The following is a 19,400-nucleotide window of genomic DNA, read 5'->3' on the forward strand; positions in this document are numbered from 1 at the left end:
AGTAGAAGAATCTGGCTGCGGTCATTATGGTGTTTAGTAATGATTCACTGAAATTCCTATAAAAAGGGCCATATTAAGCCCTTTAACCATAGTATGGCAGACCAGCTTATGTTTGGAGGCTGTGGCATGCATAATTTGTTCTTCAGGCTTAACTGGGATTTTGGCTATAAATGGCTAGGTGAGAATGCCCATGCTGGAGTGGGAGGCAAGGGTCTTATCTGCCAGAAAGTTGGCAGAGTTTGTGCCTGTGTCAGATATTTGAATTTGCAAGTCAAGGAAGCAGACGTGGCACAAGTCACAATTGAAAAGCAAATCTTAGCATTAGCATCAATCAGAAGAACTTCCAAATTAAAGTTTTGAGGAGCTGTGACTATTATTTTGGAAGTATAATTTGCCAGTTGCATAAAAAAAATATCAATACTGATTTTGTGTAATATTTTTGTATTCCGTTGAAGCATTTGTTTCTGTTATTTTATGAATTCAGGGGTTTATGAAGCATAATACACCTCGTCAAAATGAACACTGCCTCACTAATTTTGATTTAGCTGAATACAGACAAGTATTGAGTGACTTGGCTATTCAGATCTACCAACAACTTGTCCGAGTGTTGGAAAACATTCTGCAACCAATGATTGGTAAGGCAAAGCTGAGTTCCTTAAACTTCACACCATAGTACCAAAATGAAAACTGTGATGGTTGTAATATGCTATATCTTGTATTTGTTCCTCACCAGTAGAGTTTTATTAATAGTTCTTGTGGTATTCTGTTTATAGATGACAAGGACTACATTGGACAGGTTGGATTAGAGGGAAAACTAAACTGTGGCTGGTTCTTCTGGCAGTGACAGAAAAAAATCTATTTACCGTATTCATACTTGTCATAAATCATGCATTTACAGGAGGAAACTGTTAGGACAGTCTGACGTTGGTTGCCCAGTGTGTTGGGCAATATCCCGTGGAAAAACTGGACTTTAATTACATGATAACTCATAATTAAAATGGATATGGAAACAAATGGCTGGTTGTCATTATGGACAGCAGTCAGCAATGAAATAGCTAGCACTGATGAAGCTTACATTCAGAGAGATTTTTTTCATTAAAAGTACTTTTCATTTTTCTTGTCAGACAGTACTCTCATGCAAATTTTCATTATACTTTCCGATCCCGCCACTTAGAAGAATGAAACAGCTCTTGGTTTGCTGACTCTGCTGTTCACATGACCATGGGAGGAAAAAAGTATTTCGCTGAGCTAGAGTTAGACCTTCCTTTCAAAGAGACGTGCTGGAATCTTTGTACAAACCCTGTAAGCTTAGCTTTTGCAGAACATAGTGGGACACAGAGAATTGCTGGAAATCATGGCAAGGTGTGGCTAGCAGAAAGCTCGGCCTGCTCTTGCTGTATAAATACTAAGTTTCGCTGTCTTGCACAATATGCTTGCATATAGGAATTTTCAGTCATTATAATAATGTTGTCAATCAAATGCAGTTTCAGGAATGCTGGAGCATGAGACTATCCAAGGTGTCTCAGGGGTGAAACCAACAGGGCTGCGGAAGAGAACATCCAGCATTGCTGATGAAGGAACCTACACTTTGGACTCCATTATTCGGCAGCTGAACTCTTTCCATTCAGTGATGTGTCAGCACGGAATGGATCCAGAGCTGATCAAACAGGTTGTCAAGCAGATGTTCTACATCATTGGGGCTGTAACGCTTAATAATCTTCTCCTGCGCAAGGACATGTGTTCATGGAGCAAAGGAATGCAGATAAGGTGGGAGAGCTCATTTTACACTTTTCTTGAATGTGCTGCTGGAAATCTTAGTGAACTCTTGACACTGGTGAAAATCATTTTGATGGAATAGCAGATACACTTTGAATATTTATTTTTCCAGACACAAACAGTTGCAGATGCTGTTAAACGGAGTTTGAGTAGTTCAGTTAAAAAGAGCTTGGTTAATTTAGGCCAAATCCTACCTGGCTTTCAAGGAAATGTGGTAGAAGCAAAACGAAAGTATTTCATCATCAAGTAGGAATCAGAACTGTAGGTGAAATGTTGGTAGTTGCTTTCTCAGCTTTTAGCGAAGAATAACAAACATGCCTGCTGCGTTCTTTGTATGCTGGTGGCTCAGTGGATACCTGCTGTGTTCGCCCACACTATAGTTTGCTGCATCCTGCGGTAAAGCCATCTTACTCTATTCCTGCCTTTGGCATCAGTCGTCCAATGCGTTCTACTGGCGTATGCCAGGAAATTTAGCCAAGGCATTCCAGTCCCTTAAGTAACCTTGAAAAGCCTCACTGTACATTTGCATGGACAAAATCTCATTTGCCTTTCTTCTTATACTTGTCACATTCCTGCAATTAATAAGGACAGAAACAAATGGAAAAAGCTAGTTAGTGGATGTCTTTGGCCATAGTTTCTAACTGCTTTGAAAGTGAAAATTTCCTGCCTTGATCAGAAGGAAACAGTATGGAGACAGAATTACAAGAAAGGACAAGTGTGAAGGAAAAACACGTTAAGGACAGAGAAGAAACACTGGGAAAGAGAAATGGCACATGCTTTTAATTTAGCTATAATCAAGCATTAATGTCTTGATACTCTTACCTCTTTGTACAGATACAATGTGAGTCAACTGGAAGAATGGCTACGTGATAAAAATTTGATGAATAGTGGGGCTAAAGAAACACTGGAACCCCTCATCCAGGCTGCACAGCTGTTGCAAGTAAAAAAGAAAACGGATGAAGATGCAGAAGCCATTTGTTCAATGTGCAATGCACTGACTACTGCCCAGGTAAGCAAATTCTCATTGTCTGTTCTGCTGTCGCTTCTGAGCAGTTCTCTGCTCTGTTGGCGTTTGCTGTGCCTGCCTGCACTGCTGTCACCCATGGATCGAAGATTTCTTACTTTGTTTTGAAGATTTCTTATTTAAACTAAAGTAAACTTCTTTAAACTTTCTTACTTAAACAGATTAAATTTGAGGGATAAAAAAAGGACCAGATCTTTTCTGAGGTCTGATGTTCAAGATAAGTTTTGACCAAATGAGAGGAAACTCAATAGATTGTGCAGTGTGTAGTACTATACATAGTCTCTTAGTTTGTGAAAATCCTTAGAGAAAACTCTTCACACTAAGACATCTCTGTACTCCAGGCAACTCTGCCTAGGATACTAGGAAATTATCTTCCTGCCATCGGAGTTGGTATCCAGTTAAGTTAATGGACAATTCACACAGAGCTGTTGTCTCAGGGTCTGCAAACAAAAGTGTTAAGTTACTGTACCTGTTAGCCTCAGCAAGGCTGAGCCAAGTGTACCTCAGGAAACAGCCGAAGACTTCTGTTTATGAAAGCTTAGATTTTGTACAGATAAGTTGCACTTTTTTTAATCATGCTACATTTGCATAGAGCTTGTACAGGAATAACTGGATCCAAGCATTTTTGATGATTATTGAACATTCTTGTCAGGAAAAGGAAGAAGTTTCTTCATTTCTTTCACAATGGTGTCGGCACTGGTGGTTGCATTGATACAGCTGTTTTGATTTAGTAATTCACGTTGCTGGAAAATCTGTTAGTTTTGTACTGAAATAAGAAGTTAGCATCCCACATGCGTCAAGTGTTTTAACTTTGTTAAACAGTGTTGTGTTTTTTTTAAAAGGGAATCATGTAAACGAGAATTTTTTATAAGTTTTACATGTTTAACCCATATTATTATGTAAAGTCTTTGTGTTGCTGTTCTTTCCTGTAGTCACTTTAGCCCTATTTTCAGAGAAATAGCTCACGCTCTTGAAAAATAGTGAAGTCATAAGACACTCTTGAATGGAAGCTACAGGAGGTCAGAATTAGGGAGAGAAATACAGCATGATGTAGGAACACAATCAGTTACTTCTCATCTGATTTTTCCATAGTTTGGCATTTTCCACACTCATGTAGGATTTTGGAGTTTCTACCTCCAAAGAACACGTGTTCTGAAGGAGACAGTTGTATAACATTAAGCAGGTGATGGAATTCTGTATGAATCAATAAAGCAAAAAATAACAAATACTTGTAAAGAATTTTCTTTTTAAGATAGCTAATTGTAAAAGTATATTATTAGTAACCATGGATGCATCTGTTGATTCATCAGTAAAATGAACCTAAGCATGGTTGTTCTTCTTCACAGATTGTAAAAGTTCTGAATTTGTATACTCCAGTTAATGAGTTTGAAGAGAGAGTCTTGGTATCATTTATACGTACAATACAGGTATGGCTATATCTTTTCATCAAAAATCATTTCACTATTTCTAAGAAACCCTCTGATGAGCCAAAATAGCATGTATCCTCGAATACATTCAGGAACCTGAAGTAAACTAGGCTTTTTAGCTGTCGTTTCTTAGCTATGTTGAAAAAGTGATTGCCAGCCTTAAAATTTTAAGCAATCACAATCTACTGCCTGCAGACTTGCATGAAAATGTTAGTTTCCCTGTCAGCATGTATGAGATTTTTGGAAGGCGAGAGTTTTTTGTGCTTATGCATCTTTGTGTGTATAAACACACTTGTATGCCAACTTTTCAAGTGGTTACATTTATATATGCAAATTTACTTTTGTCAGACCTGTGTCTGCATGAGAAGTTCCAGCTGCTTTGAAAACTGAGGCCTATGTTCATTCCAAAGTTCTTCATTTAGCCCTTCTGGTTTTATATATATTGATAAAAATGAAACATTTTGAAAACTCCAAAGAAAAGCAGCCAGTAGAGCAAAATAAGTAGAGCAAAATAAAAGCAACTAAGATGATCTTTCTGGTCTGTTAGAAATCAAATTGCATTGCTAGCAGGATAAGGGAGATTGGGAAGGTAGAACTGAGATAAAACTATCATTCCACTGACTGAAAAGATGCGGTTACCAGATAATGGGCAAATTCTTCTTTTTGCAGGGAATCTAAATATCTTCGGATTGCATTGTAAGGGGAAGATACAAAAAGCCAAAAATGATGAAAGTAACTACAGTTTAATGGCACAATCGTTGCAAACGTGTCGGGTCAAGTTAGCATAGAGTGTGTGTCTGTACACACACGTGTATCTGTAGGCACAGATGAACTACTACCTCTTTGCAAGATGATTATCATCAGTGAAGTGGCTAATTTCTAATGTAATCACTTTCTTATCTTTGCAGATGCGTCTGCGAGACAGGAAGGACTCTCCTCAGTTGCTCATGGATGCTAAACACATCTTCCCTGTTACTTTTCCATTTAATCCATCCTCTCTGGCATTAGAAACCATTCAGATCCCAGCCAGCTTGGGCCTGGGCTTCATATCACGTGTCTGATCCCAAGGATGTACCGTCAGTGTTAGATGGAGAATCAGTTGCCCGATACCTTTACCTGTTAAAACATAGTGAGCTACTGAAAACACATTTTCTGAACAGTCTATATATGCCCAGATCTGTAGTAAAAGTAGCTGGAAAACGACATAAAAGCACGACAGATTGAAGGCTGATAGAAAGATACGCATTTGTGTTCAGTCATTGCATTTATGAGGACATCACTGATTCATACATTTCCAGAATATGGAAATCGGGCTTGGACAAAAATTGTGTCTTCAGCTGTCTAGAGACATTTTTAGATCTTTAGTAACATATTTAAATAGTGTAAATTAAACTCCATATGTAATCTTCTCATAGGCAGGGACCAACAGGGACAGTCACAGTCCTGAACATGGAAGACTTGAAAGTAAGGCATTTTGTAGTAGAATACACCGTCACTTGGGAGCCTGTTACATTTAATTTGTGAAAACTGGAATGGAGAAACACAAACTGGCAATATATAAAATGATTTCTTAAACCACTTCCTTATTTGTGTCAGTTTGACATAAATTCTAGTGATAAGTCTTATAGCTCACTATATGCTATAACTTAGGTGTTCATTTGTTAGTACTGTGGTTTACCAAGCATACTAAATCGCTGCTGCATATTGTGTTCTTTTAAATGTATGACAGTATGACACTAGGCACTAAAAATAAGATATTTCTTTTTTTGTTGTCAACCTTATTTACAGTCCGATTCAGTCTGTTATTTTAACTGGATTTTTGCAAATGGTATCAAATAACATCTGTAGATGAAAATGGTAACTAAGCACAAGTAGCACACTGGAAATTACATGTTTAGTTATTTTTAAAAGTAGTTAGCTAAAAATACAGAATCTTGAAGCCAATGATCAGAAATCAGTAATGATTTTAGTATTTATTTAGGTTTTGTAGTCTGTCTAGTGTTGTTCTTTATTTGTAGACCCCAGAGATGACAGTGTGTATTTTGAGTATAATCTTTTTTGTTTTGTTGCCACCTAAAAAGAAAGGAAAAAAGGTATTCTTTCATACTGGAGTTTGAGAGGAAAAACTTCAATAGAAAATTTCTGCGGTAGCCCAAGGCTCTCATTCTTTGAAAGGCTGACTAAAAAGAACGTTAAGTAGGTTTTGACTACGATGCTGTCACTAGACTATGATTCGTGCTGATTTAATGGTTGGAGATCCAGAGTGCATAACGAGAAACTGAGTTATTTTGGATATTGCACGTCTTATTGGAAAGATTTTTCTGTCTCGCACGTCTTGGATCTGCTACACAGAATTCACATTTCACAATGTGCAATGTAAGTGCAGAAGCCCTGCTGAAGGTTCCAATTCTGAACTTTAAAACAGGTAGTTTGTGGTGTATGGCTCAAATATACATGTAAAAAAAAAGCCACACACATTGCTCAATTGCATTGTGCAATATTTTTTATGTATTATAATAATTAGCAACTTAGCATTAACGTTAATTTCTTTTAAAATATTGAGAAATAATCTAGAGGTACACTATTAGACTATTTGGTACTGATCTGTTTGCCTGCAAACTCACAGGAAAAAACTTGCTGTTAAGCAGACGGAAACGTTTCAGTTGTGCTTGTCTTGAGAGGTAGACATGCTGTTTGTATGGTTGCTAAAATTGGTAGTGAAGACAACCTAAACTTTGTCAGTATGATTTTAAGATGTACATGTCGTCTTATTTTCAAATGTGTATGCCCCATATTATGTTTGATGGATCATGGCAGTACTTCCAAGAACCTAATACTGAATAAATGTTTTGAATGATCTTTGCTAAATGATGTAGATTGTTTTCCTGTGCATGGTATACCAAACACTCTTTTTTCAAATGTTACTTGATTTCTGAAACTATGGCTACTGTTAAGTGGCTCCAAATAAGGTATAATGTAGTTTTCGGTCTGTTAGGGGTACTGTACTTGTGAGAATGTAATGGGAAAGCCTTCACATCCAGTAACAAGGTTAGGAAAGAAAATACGTGAGAACATGCTGACCTACAAAATTTTTCTCCTATTGAAAAACAAACAATTGGCATTACAGTATGTTCATACTGTAGATCAGGAAATGTATCCACTACTTAAGCGTTAGTGTATTAAAATGTATGCCTAAATGTAATTTTGTTTATTTTTTTAAGTTTGTTTACCTGTAAAAAGCCTTATTGTATCTTGTTTCCTTAAAACAAGTAGTGTTTAGTAATTTATAGGTATTATCCTTAAACTCAGTGGTTTGACTAGTATTACTTTTATATCACATTAAAAGTATATGCTGCTTGACATGTTTTAAAGGAAAATATTTTTAAGTTGGAATAGATGTGTAATTGGTAATTCATCTAATATTTTACATGGCAGTATTTTACATGCACTTTTCAGAAGTAAAATTTTAGTGTCAGTATAATAGTATCTTTCACCTTAGGACTAATCTCTCTTTAACCATGGAATATAATGCAGAATTATTTTAACAACTTTTTTTTTTTTTTTTCCTTTGAATCATTGTTATGCTCTTTTAATGTGGACATATCTTTTATATTTTAATTTATTATCTGTTACTGTGATAGATTCTATCGGATGCTGGAAAAATACTTGTCAAAGACCCCTTAGAATTATATACAGTTATTCTAGAGATTTTGCACAATAATTACCTCATTCAATTTGGTGTATTTTTATTCCAGTGATCATTTTATCCTGATGTTTAGGACACAGTCTTCTATCCAAATTCTGAAAAATTGCTTCTCAGACTTCAATCTGGGATGGAATGTGAAAGTGCTTAAATCCGTTAAATGTGATTAATCTATTCTATCACAGGAAAAAATAGGATCAACTTCAGTGTTGAAAAGTGGATTGCTATCCAGTAACATTTGTTCCCAACTTGGAAACACCAGCATTTGCAATTTGAAGGTCTGTGTAATTTGTGATTTAAAATGAACACATTTCAAATACCATACAAAAACTATGAGTAAACACTTGTTTTTTTTTAAGATGCTGATACTTCATGTGACAAATAAAAGCCTTTAAACATAGGTTTTCACTCGATGCCACTACAGTACATAGATGAAAACCAAAACATTGTCAGAATGACCTGAGCGCTGATCTGTTGTAGTGTCTGATGTTGTACTTAGTAAATGTATGCATCATAAAAACTGTAGCCGAATAGCTATCACTGGGAAATGTCCAAATAAAAATACAACTGTAAGCTTTGCTTTGGGGTTTTTGTTTGCTTGTTTGGTTGGTTGTTCGTAGGCTGTGTGCTGGCACAGTCCCCAGCCGATCACACGGGTTCCCTCTACCTTCAAGGCAGACTTGGTGTTGCCTGACAAGGCAGTTGGTTAAAATCTGAGGATTGTATAAATGCACACCCAGGTACCGACAGCATGCTATGAACTCCCGTGCCTATTGGAAAATATTTTGTTCAACATAACCCACTTCTGTTAGGATATTTTGTCACCAAATGTTAAGTGTTACTGAAATAAGAATTAAGATTTGTACTTTGCTAAAACACTGTCTTCTTTCCCATGAGAGCTCTCTGGTGGCAGGCAGGGCTGGTGGGCCTCCGGGCGTACATCCACCTGCCCAAACCGGGTACTACCTTTATTCAAATCTTCTTTCCATAAAGGATATTTAAATATAACACCTATTAGTGCCCTAAGGATGCATTTACTAAGCTGAGTTGTTTATTTTTATCTAAGTTTGTTAGAGAAACTCCTTGGTGGCCTTTTATCTAGGACAGCGATTAATGTTTCTGCCGTTTTTCCCTGCTGGGTCAGGAATGGCTCCCCTCGCGAGCCCGCCGGCAGCTGGGGTGGCCGTTATTCCTAATCCCTAAAGACGTACCCAAGATCATTCGCCAGGATCAGTTTAAGGCCTGTACCTGTATACGATAACTGGGACCACTACTCATCTCCACTATACTGATACGCCCCAGGAGCTAGCGTGCAAGCCGTGTGCATGGAAAGCCCCACACGTGCTGTAACCGGCTGCGGCGGGTCCCTGAGGGAGCGGAGCGCCTCAGCTGTGCCTCGGGCGGGGAACCGCCTTCCTCCTCCGCGGGGAAGGGCCGTGCCCGGGTGGGACAGCCCCAGCCTCCGGGCCGCGCCGCTTCCCCACGCCTCGGGGGCGGCGGCCGGGGGCGGTCCGCGACGCCGCGGCCACCCGCGGAACCTGCCGCACCACGTCTCTCCCCGCGGGCGGCCCGGAGCGGCGGCGGCTCTGCCCTCATGGCGCTGGCCGAGCTCTACACCCAGGTGAGCGGGGCGGGGAGCGGCCCTGAGGGGCGCTGGGCCGCCATGGCAGGGGCGGCGCCTGAGGGGAGGCGGGGGCGCCTTCTCCCGCGCCCGCTGAGGGGGCGGCGGCCGCCCCGTGAGGGGAAGGGGAGGGGAGGGGAGAGCAGGCCAGGCCGGTAACGGCAAACTCGCCGGAGCGTGCCGTGTGTGCTTTTTGTGCTGTCGGGGGTTGCGGCGGCGGTGCGCGGACGCGCCGAGCCGCCGGTGTCACTGGCAGAGGTCGCTGGTTTGGACTGGCGCAGGGAGCGCGTCCCTGCGTGTCAGGGCGCGTCACCTGTGCCGGGCCGCTGAGACACAGCCCGCCCGAGCGGCTGTAAAATCCCGGGGCGGCATGGGGAAACACTGCTGCTTTTTGAGAGAAATCCTCCTTTTTTGAGACTTTTGGTCTTTAGGTGTAGGTCTCTGATGTGCTAGCCAGCGATTAGACCATTTTAAAGTGTAACAGCGCTTCCCTGGCCACTTAATCGTGGAGCGCTCGCTCTTTTTGTTGTGCAAATATTGAATATGTTTGGCAGAACTTGGCACTGAAGCAAGGATTCTTCCTCCTTAATGCGGCTGCTGTATTTTTTGCACAATTTTTCACACTTTTCCTGTAGTCACCAGTGTTGTGAGGTAGGACTTGTTTGCTGAGCTTTAAATAACAAAAGTAACATGGATACGTTACTAATTTATAAGCCTGTATCTCTTCTATCACAAAAGCACCTGCCATAATAAACTCCTGTTTAGCCTTGTTCTGCGCTGGGATTTATTCATTTGTTGTGTTAGTACCACGCTCTGAGCAGCTGAAAGAACAAATGTTTTTTGTCTTTGTTTTTTTTTTTTAATCAGGAATAATATTAGGCAGGTGAAGGGGAGGAAGGAGTGTGGGTGTAACTTGATACGAAAATGAGCAAACTCTCTTCTGTTTACTTGCAAGGCAGGGTTTGGAGAAAGCGAACTTTGGTAGGCTGGGTACGTTTGCCAATGGAGGCTCCTGGAGCTGCAGGGACCTTTTCTGCAGAATCAGTACTTTGATCACATGCCTTTTCCTCCTTTTCTTGTCCGTGACCTAGTGCAGTTCACCTCCTTATGTGGGAACGTGCTACGTGCCCCTGAGGCTGTTTGGTGGTGATATTCTTGATTCACATAGAATAACAGCAAATAAAGAATTCAGTTTAACAGCTGTGAATAGATAAGTATTTTTTATAAGCCAGGAAATCAGCATAGTGTAGGAATGACACAAAAGTCAATTTATACTTAGATACACATGGAAAAAGCAAAGTTAAAATGGATTTCATTTAGCCAAGTCTTTCATTTGCCCGTTAAATAGATATTTGTGAAGCTGGGTTTTTCTCCCTTTGGTCGGATAGATAAAAACATTGTCATCATAGTGGTTTGGGGTTCTTTAGAGAAGGTCTTTGTGATTTTGGATAGCGGATAGCATGTGAAAAAATTCCATCATGCTGAAGGCATCAGCAACGAGGTATCATGAAAGCAGCTGAGGTTTCAATTAGTGTTCATCATCTGACATACAGGCAAGGCTGGTGTATGGTTGACCAGAAAGGTCAACCTCCGTCCTTAGAGATACTGAAAACTCAACTGGAGAGGTCACTGAGCAACCCAAGCTAACTTGCAGGACATCCCTGCAAAAGTCCCTCTTACCTTAAATTGTTCGGTGTTGATCCTCAGGGGTTAGAGTAGAGAAAGATACTGTTGAGGTGCAGTGCTGTTTGTAGGGACCTCTGTAGGCACCCACTGCTGGCGGTGTGTTCAGTGGCGTTCTCGGGGTGGAGACCCTCATGTTCTGAGGATCTGATGGACCTTCCAGGGCTTCCTCCAAATTAGAGAGGAAAAAAGTCATTTGTGCCAAAACCAACAGTTGCAACACCAAAGCAAGAAGGTGTATGAGTCTCCAAGGTATCTGTGGGTATGCTAACACTTCATGAAATCCCTGACTAATGTTAATTTTTCAAATAAGCAGCTGCAACAGTTCTCACGGGTTTATTTAAACACAGTTGGTTTAAACTGACCATGAATATAGCTAGGGCAGGGGAATTAAATGAAGGGTTCTGGCTATCAAAACAGAAAGATGCTGGAAGAAGATTATATGGCATGGTTGATTTTCAGGCTTTTTTTTCTGACATCACTGTCTTTCCTCCTGTCCTCTCCTTACATCCAAATATAGTCTTCAATGTTATCTTCATTGCCATCTGAGATACACGCTATATGGTATAAAAAATATTTTGCACCAAGGTTTAAGGAAGATGGTCACGTGTCAGAAGTGATCTCAAACTGCAAATCCCTGAACAGCAGTGATTTCAGTGTTACTAAAACCAGTATCTGTTAATGCATAGTTGATGCATTAGGGAGGCTTTTAGGGATGCTGCTGCTTTGTTAAACCCTGGCAGGACGAGAAGGACACACTCCACATCAGCGAAGAAAATCCTGACTTACTGAGGTTGCCAGCTGTGTTATGCCCTTTTAAGGAATGCTGTTTCCTATAGCTTCTAGGGTGTTTCCTATAGCTTCTAGGGTGTTTCCTATAGCTTCTAGGGCAGAACATTTAAAGATGTTGCTAATGCTTCAGCATTTTAACTTCAGCATAGGAGAACTAGATGGTTTGAAGAGCGTAATTTACATTCAAACATTTATACTTCTTCAAATACCTAAAAGGAAATTACAATTCATCTGCTTCCATTGGAAAGAAGTGCTTTTAGGAAAGATGTTTTCTTCCTGAGGCAGAGCTAAAGTACCTTACTGGGACTGAGCTCAGCTAAGCCAGATGATTGCTTATAAAGAAAGAAACATGTTGGTAGTCTTTGAAGTTCACCCTAGAACAGGGGAAGATGTTGTTTGGAGGTTGCACTTCAGTCCCGTTAGAAGAAAGGTAACCGTGCAGTCCTTGTGTATACATCTCTGCCCATGGCAAAATGCTTTCTAAGTTCAGTATCCTATATTTGAATTCAGGGAAGTGATTGTTGAAATTCTGCTAAGTGAGATGCTTTCTCTGGTACTTGCTCATTTGGAATCTCCTAGAAATCAGGGCTCTGCCTTAAGTGTATTTTTACTAAAAAATAAAGTCGGTTTTTACACCAAACAGGAGTAGAACAAGGATGTCTGAGATTAATGAGTCTGCTTTCAATTTTTTTTTCTTTAATAAAGAATAACTAAAACACAAAAATACAACCTGCTGAAAGGGTCAGAGCTAATAATAATCCCAAAATGTCCTGGCATCCAGTTCAGCTTTTACATTGCGCTTGACATTTGAAAACTATCTTTTTATGCTAGTCTGGTATTATGATAATAGCTAAGCTAACTGTTATCTTGTTTTTCTGTTGTAGTACAATAGGGTTTGGATCCCTGATAATGAAGAAGTTTGGCAGTCTGCAGAAATCACAAAAAACTACAAAGCTGGAGACCGTTTTCTCCATGTGCAATTAGAAGATGGAACTGTAAGGAGAAAAGCCTTAAATTGTTGTGGGTTTTGCTGAGACAGGTTTATGTAGAAACATGGGACTCACCATTACAGGATCTAAATGACTTGTCCATATTTTCTTTTATGCTAACCCTGCAGTGACCAGAATTTTATCATAATGAAATTTTTACAGTAAACAGCTGTTACCTAAAAATATGAAGAGTGGAATTCTACTATCTGTATTAGTATAGAACACATACCTCAAAGAAGAAAGATCACTTCACTTTTGAAACAAGCACTGAAACTCCTCTTAAGTTGAAGTAAATCGGAAGTGCAAGACAGGCATAGTTATCTCTCATAGAGCTAGCTGTTGCTTTTTTGCCCTAAAGTTGTTGCTTTATGTAAGATCTGTTAATTTTAGTATTTGAGTTCTTTACAGATTTAATATTTTGAAAACAGTATTTCTGCATTTCTGTTCTGTAAAGACAAGTATTAAATGTATGATTAAATGGATTTGTTGAAAGAAACAGAAGTGAGTTTTAAATTTTGTATAAAGAAAACTGAAGGGTTGCAAGTAAGGATAGTTTTAGAGCTGTGTTAAGTTCTGACCAGGTGTTTACTTTCATTCAGTTGCAGCTGGTATACCATTTTGATCTGTACTTGAAATATGCATGTGTTTAGAGAGCTCAACACACTCCTCATTTTTACAGATTTCAATACAAAATACTGTAAATAAAGAGAATGTAGCTTTCTTTTTAATAAACAATGAAGAACCCCATCTTACTTTCATGATCTCCAGGTCCCTTAAGTTCAGTGAGATGTATGGAATTGATGAAATACAAGATCAGACAGGACTCCATCAACCCAGTAACTTTGTGTAAAGATAGAACATCAGTTTGTGTTTATCCAAACATAATGCATTTTATGATATTTCAAGTCGTTGTTGTTGACAGGAACTGAATTACCCTGTTGATCCAGCTGCTTTGCCACCCCTACGAAATCCTGACATACTTGTTGGTGAAAATGATCTCACTGCCCTTAGTTATCTCCATGAACCAGCCGTTCTACACAATCTTAAAGTTCGTTTTGTGGAGTCTAAGCTTATCTACACCTATAGTGGTAAGCAAAGTCAAATGTAAGGTTTTCCACAAGTGTATTTTAACTCATTCAAGTTTTTGTATTAGTATAGTGCTTGTTTGTTGATCAGGATCTCCTACCTAGTTTAGAAAATATTGCAACTTTGTATCAGTTTAACTGTTGTTGCCAGTTTTCATTGAACTAACATATGTTTTATTTTTGTTTTGTACACTTGGTTGTAGGAATAATTTTGGTTGCAATAAACCCCTATAAACAGTTGCCTATATATGGAGATGCTATTATCCATGCATATAGCGGGCAGAACATGGGGGACATGGATCCACATATATTTGCTGTGGCAGAAGAAGCATACAAGCAGATGGCAAGGTTCAGTATGTCGTTTAATGTCTATAACTAACACTTGAAGTCTAGTGGCAGTCAGTGTTAATTATAATTTAATTTGTGTATATGCCACTGGCTATTAAGAATACCTTTGAATGGGTAACTTAACTAGCGGAGGAGTAATTCCTTAACCAGCTGAGGAATTTCTAGAACTCATAACTGTTTTCATTCTTGATGAGGGGCAAAACACTGTCTTAGCTGAGTGAATAGCAATGACATCAGCCTAGAGGTTACAACTAAAGAGGAGTGAAAGAGAAGAACAGATGAAAGATGGAACTGATATGAGAGTTGAGCACAGTTGTGTTTTCATACAGTTGTTTCACATATAAAATTCTTGCATTTATACATGCATTTTAGACATATCTGATTTAAACTGTCTGACTATTTGGTTTTAGAAATAACAAAAATCAGTCTATTATAGTCAGCGGAGAATCAGGAGCTGGAAAGACTGTGTCTGCAAGATACACTATGAGATACTTTGCCACTGTGAGTAAGTCAAGCAGCAATGCACATGTGGAGGATAAAGTACTGGCATCCAATCCGATAACCGAGGTAAATTTCAGAGAGTATCTGTCAGGTCTGTACTCATCAAGGAAAGAATTCTGAGAGCTGCTGAGCGTCTTTGTTTGAGATCTTTGGGGATGTTTTAGCTGCCTGAGTTAGATATCTAAATTAGAAGTTTAGCCTCTGAATGTTACCAATGGAAAGAGGCAGTTAGCTTCAGGAACACTCAGGGTCTGCCTAATTTACCAGTAGCCCTTTGGAGGCACTAGTTTGCTTCCAGAGTTTTATCTGACCGCATCCTGTTAATTAGATGATGGGAAAACAATATTGAACAAGTTAAACAGTAGAATATGGTTAAGGTTTCTTATGGTGGGAAAATGTAGTTTCTTTAATTCTCAGTTTAGGTAGTGTTATACTATTGGACTTGAGGCTTATTTTCAAATTTGGGCCTCAAAATTTAAATCTCACAGCTCAATGCTGAGGTTGATCCTTGAGCACCTGAGATTTCAGGAACTTGTTGTTGAATCGTGTTTTGAGAAAGTTATGGAAGATGCTAGTAAAACAAATTCTAAAAGTTCATCATCTTCGTAGGCTGTTGGCAATGCAAAAACTACACGGAATGATAATAGCAGTCGATTTGGAAAATACACTGAAATCAGTTTTGATCAGAGTTACCAAATCATTGGAGCTAACATGAGAACATACCTGCTTGAGAAATCCAGGGTTGTCTTTCAGGTGGGTAAAATAAAGTTAAAACCAGTCAATGTCAGTATAGCTACTAATGTACTATCCTTTACTAGTTTCATATAGAATATGTTACATGAAGTTCTGAATAGTATATCTGATCAGCATTTGATTCATTTTTTAATAGGAGCTAATCTTTTTTGTAATAAGAAACTAATTTATTCCATGTTCTTCCTTATGTTAAGTGGAGGATGTATCTCAGGAACAATTCCCTGAGATAAGTGCAAGAAATATTTGAGAAATCTGTGACTTTCAGTCACGACAGTAACACGTGCCAATTGTATCTGGAAAGGAACAGCGTACGTAGGGGAAAGGGACTCTTGGTAAAAAAACTGGCTGAAAATTTCTAAGGCCAGAGCTTATTGCATGCAACTCATTACAGTGTCAGACCATAACTATGATAATCCACTAAAGAAAGCATTTAATTTTATAAAACTTGTGTTTATGAAGTTTTGCTTTTTAGTAGTATTGTAACTTTTTAAGTACTATGAAAAATACTTCTATATGTCTGCTGCTTGAAGGATGGTTTGGAAATAGAGAGTTTTCCGAGTTACCATGGGGCAGCATTTCAGCTGGCACTCCTACACAGTTGTTCATTACAGTATTTGTCAGTTCTTATTAGTAGATGGTTGTTCAGCCTGAAGAAATTATTAGAGTAACAGCCCTGGGGAAAGAACTCAGCATATCAGTAATGGAAATAAAGTATACTTGAATTTATCACTTCCAAAGCTCTTGTTGAAGTCTAAGATGTGCCATTTTAATATTGGGCAATTTCTATGCCAAACTACGTTGCAGCAGAATTTAGCCTTGAAGTACCACTATCTCTTTACGGTAGTGTTGAATATTGAATGTTTTTCTGTTTGTTTGTTTGGGGTTTTGTTTTGTTTTTTTTCTTTCTGTAATGGTATTCTTTGCTTTAATTTACAGTCAGAGAATGAGAGAAACTACCATATATTTTATCAGTTGTGTGCATCTGCCATGCAACCTGAATTTAAGCATCTTAAATTGGGTAGGTCTCAAGAAAATAACCTACTCTTCATTTTTGCAGTGCAGTATTTTGAAGATTGGATTTTCAAGTGCTAGGATGTTAAGTGCTTTGTAGCATAAATCTCACAGACTTACAATGAGACTTGCATTTTTAAGTCACTTAGCTATTAATCCTGCTTGTATTGAACTTGGTAGCAAATCCGTAGTAACTTGAATAATGCATGATCAAGTACCTAAGTGTCTTTGAAAATCTTATTCTAATACTTTCTGTAGTGACAGATACCATAATGACAGTTTAGGGGCTTGATTCATTTATCTACAGAGAAGCTTTAATGCCACCCGGGAGAAGCAGACCTTAGGTGTATGTTTACTCAGTCTTCGTTCCTGTTTGTTTGTTAGATCAAGTATTAAGATTGCTAGGAATTATGCATACTAATTTGTGTCAGCTTAACTGAGTTAGGCACGTGGATTTCTCTCAGAAAAAGAGGACCTCCAGCTCATTGCTGAAGAGCTGTCATCTGACAGCATCTTTAATTTTCTGGTGTTACAAGAGTCTTTAACAAGTGGCTATCCCCAGTCCTGAATTTTCCAGCATTACAAGTTTTGCTTCTTATCTACAGGAAGCGCAGAAGAATTTAACTACACAAGAATGGGTGGCAGCACAGTAATAGAAGGAGTTGATGACAGAGCAAATATGGTGGAGACTCAGAAGACATTTGCCTTACTGGGTAAATTCTTGGGGATACCTTTCAATAGACTTAAAAATTGTTGGGTTTTTTTTCTGAAATTGGCAAAAGTGGATTGTTTCTGAAATGTCCAAAACTTTAGTAGTAATTACCAAAATAATTTCTTTCATAGCTTATCCATTGCAGTGTTGGTCTGTTTTAAGTACTAGGCAAGAGCAAATGGCTGTTAGCAATTGGTGTTCATTGTTAATGGTCAAAATCACTAAGGGCTCCAGTCGTCTTGGCCCTGAAGCTAACGTGCTGTGACAGAAGTGGAATTGGAAGCTTTTTTGCCCGTATATGGCTTATGTGAAAGCCAAATCAGACTTGAGCTGGTACTTGGGGAGATACAGGAATTTATGCCTAATCTCTCATCAGGTCAGACAGGCAGAAAGTAGGCAGAACCAAGGCTTTGCATAGTTGTCTGCAGAGATGCTATACAATTCTTGGCTACACAGCAAAGCAAATAATCCAGCATTGTACTATTTTAATTAATTGTACTGTTTCTGAGTATTTAAAATAATCAAGAATTTTTTTTTTTTTTTTTTTTTAGATCTGAAGGGAGATTTTCAGATGGATGTTTTTAAAATACTGGCAGCAATCCTACACTTAGGCAATGTGGAAATAACAGCTGTTGGAGATGAAAGGTCATCCATCAGTGTAAGGAAGTTGCTCATTCAGATACCAACATTTTCTTTTATATTCCATGTCAAAAATCCTTTAGCAATAGTTTTTCTCCTATCTGGGGCTCAGAGCAGCATTAAATCTGGTATACTAAGCTTGACAGATTTCTCCATCTGTATAGAATCACAATGAGTGTTTATGCGAATCGTGTTTTGTGCCCAAGTTCAGAAAGCCTGAACAAAAGGCAAAATGTGGCTAAAAGAACCCCACATCCAGTTGATCCACAGCTGTTGGAAAAGCCATTTGGGACTGTCTGCAGGATACAGGAAACAGAACATGGTCAAAGCTGCTCAGAATGTGTCCCAGCAGACTAGGCAAGTCTAAAAAGCAAGGACACCTAAACATAGACTAAAGTAACTTTTTCTTTCAGTGTCTTAGTCCACAGCATCTCATTCAGTCTAAGTTTTTCTCTCCTATGTCAGGAGCTCTATCCAGTATTATTTACTTTAGCTGCTCTTGATATTTTGCCAGACAAAAAAGTGAACAGAGCCCCTTGCCTATGTAAAAATAAAGGTCATAGTTTGATGTCAGTGGTGCCAGGATTTCACTGTCTAGACAACAGTTAAAGTATTAAATGTAATCTAATAATATTTATTTATCTTCTTTAAAGCTGGAAGATAAACATCTGAATATATTCTGTGAACTTCTGGATTTAAACTGTGACAAAATGGCACAATGGTTGTGCCACCGAAAGATTATCACTACCTCAGAGACTGTAATAAAGCCAATGACAAGAGCTCAGGCTGTTAATGCAAGGGATGCTCTGGCAAAGAAGATCTATTCTCATTTATTTGACTTTATTGTGGAAAGAATTAACCAAGCTTTGCAGTTCCCTGGCAAACAACATACTTTTATTGGTGTTTTGGACATTTACGGGTAAGAAAGTAAATTTGTTTCCGGAGGCATTAAGTTGTGCCTTTTCTTTGGAGTCGATAAGAGGCTCTTTTCACTTTGTGCTGCTAATGAATTTGGGGGGGTGGGGTGGGGGGTGTTTTACTAAAGGTCATAGTCATGTAAGTTCGTTAGCATCCAGAGTAGTGGAAATGTTCAGCAACTATGAATATTAGTAATTTTTGTGAATGAGGTTTAAATTTAACTTTCAATATGACACTTTTAGATTTAACTCTGGATTTTTTAGCTCTGTTGTGTCTGGTAACTAACTTCTAGGGAAGTTTTGAAATGCCTTAGCATCTTCATTAGTCTCATGGCTATTTAATTTTCTTAGAAATATTAGGATAGCTCCAAAGTCTTACAAGGGTACTACCATTTGTATTTAAATGTCAGGGGATTTTT

At 38.7% G+C, this 19,400-nt stretch overlaps 2 protein-coding genes across 2 annotated transcripts in view; both read left to right on the forward strand.

Moving 5' to 3' along the window:
• Positions 1–5,692, forward strand: part of MYO5A (myosin VA) — a 74,207-nt gene extending 68,515 nt beyond the window's left edge. Inside the window, exons 34-38 of the mRNA XM_082322232.1 lie at positions 485–635; positions 1,485–1,767; positions 2,611–2,785; positions 4,147–4,227; positions 5,136–5,692. Of these exons, the coding sequence (XP_082178358.1) occupies positions 485–635; positions 1,485–1,767; positions 2,611–2,785; positions 4,147–4,227; positions 5,136–5,288 (843 nt within the window). The 3' untranslated portion in view covers positions 5,289–5,692. The remainder of the gene's footprint in view (positions 1–484; positions 636–1,484; positions 1,768–2,610; positions 2,786–4,146; positions 4,228–5,135) is intronic.
• A 3,832-nt stretch (positions 5,693–9,524) lies between these two features.
• MYO5C (myosin VC) overlaps positions 9,525–19,400 on the forward strand; it is a gene marked incomplete at both ends in the record, with an annotated part of 35,091 nt that continues 25,215 nt past the window's right edge. Inside the window, 10 exons of the mRNA XM_082322230.1 lie at positions 9,525–9,551; positions 12,911–13,021; positions 13,938–14,103; positions 14,304–14,448; positions 14,859–15,015; positions 15,559–15,702; positions 16,639–16,720; positions 17,319–17,426; positions 17,977–18,083; positions 18,718–18,983. Coding sequence (XP_082178356.1) covers positions 9,525–9,551; positions 12,911–13,021; positions 13,938–14,103; positions 14,304–14,448; positions 14,859–15,015; positions 15,559–15,702; positions 16,639–16,720; positions 17,319–17,426; positions 17,977–18,083; positions 18,718–18,983 — 1,313 coding nt within the window. The remainder of the gene's footprint in view (positions 9,552–12,910; positions 13,022–13,937; positions 14,104–14,303; positions 14,449–14,858; positions 15,016–15,558; positions 15,703–16,638; positions 16,721–17,318; positions 17,427–17,976; positions 18,084–18,717; positions 18,984–19,400) is intronic.

This window comes from Platalea leucorodia, assembly GCF_965183815.1.
Source record: "Platalea leucorodia genome assembly, chromosome: 9".
NCBI classification, from domain to species: domain Eukaryota; kingdom Metazoa; phylum Chordata; class Aves; order Pelecaniformes; family Threskiornithidae; genus Platalea; species Platalea leucorodia.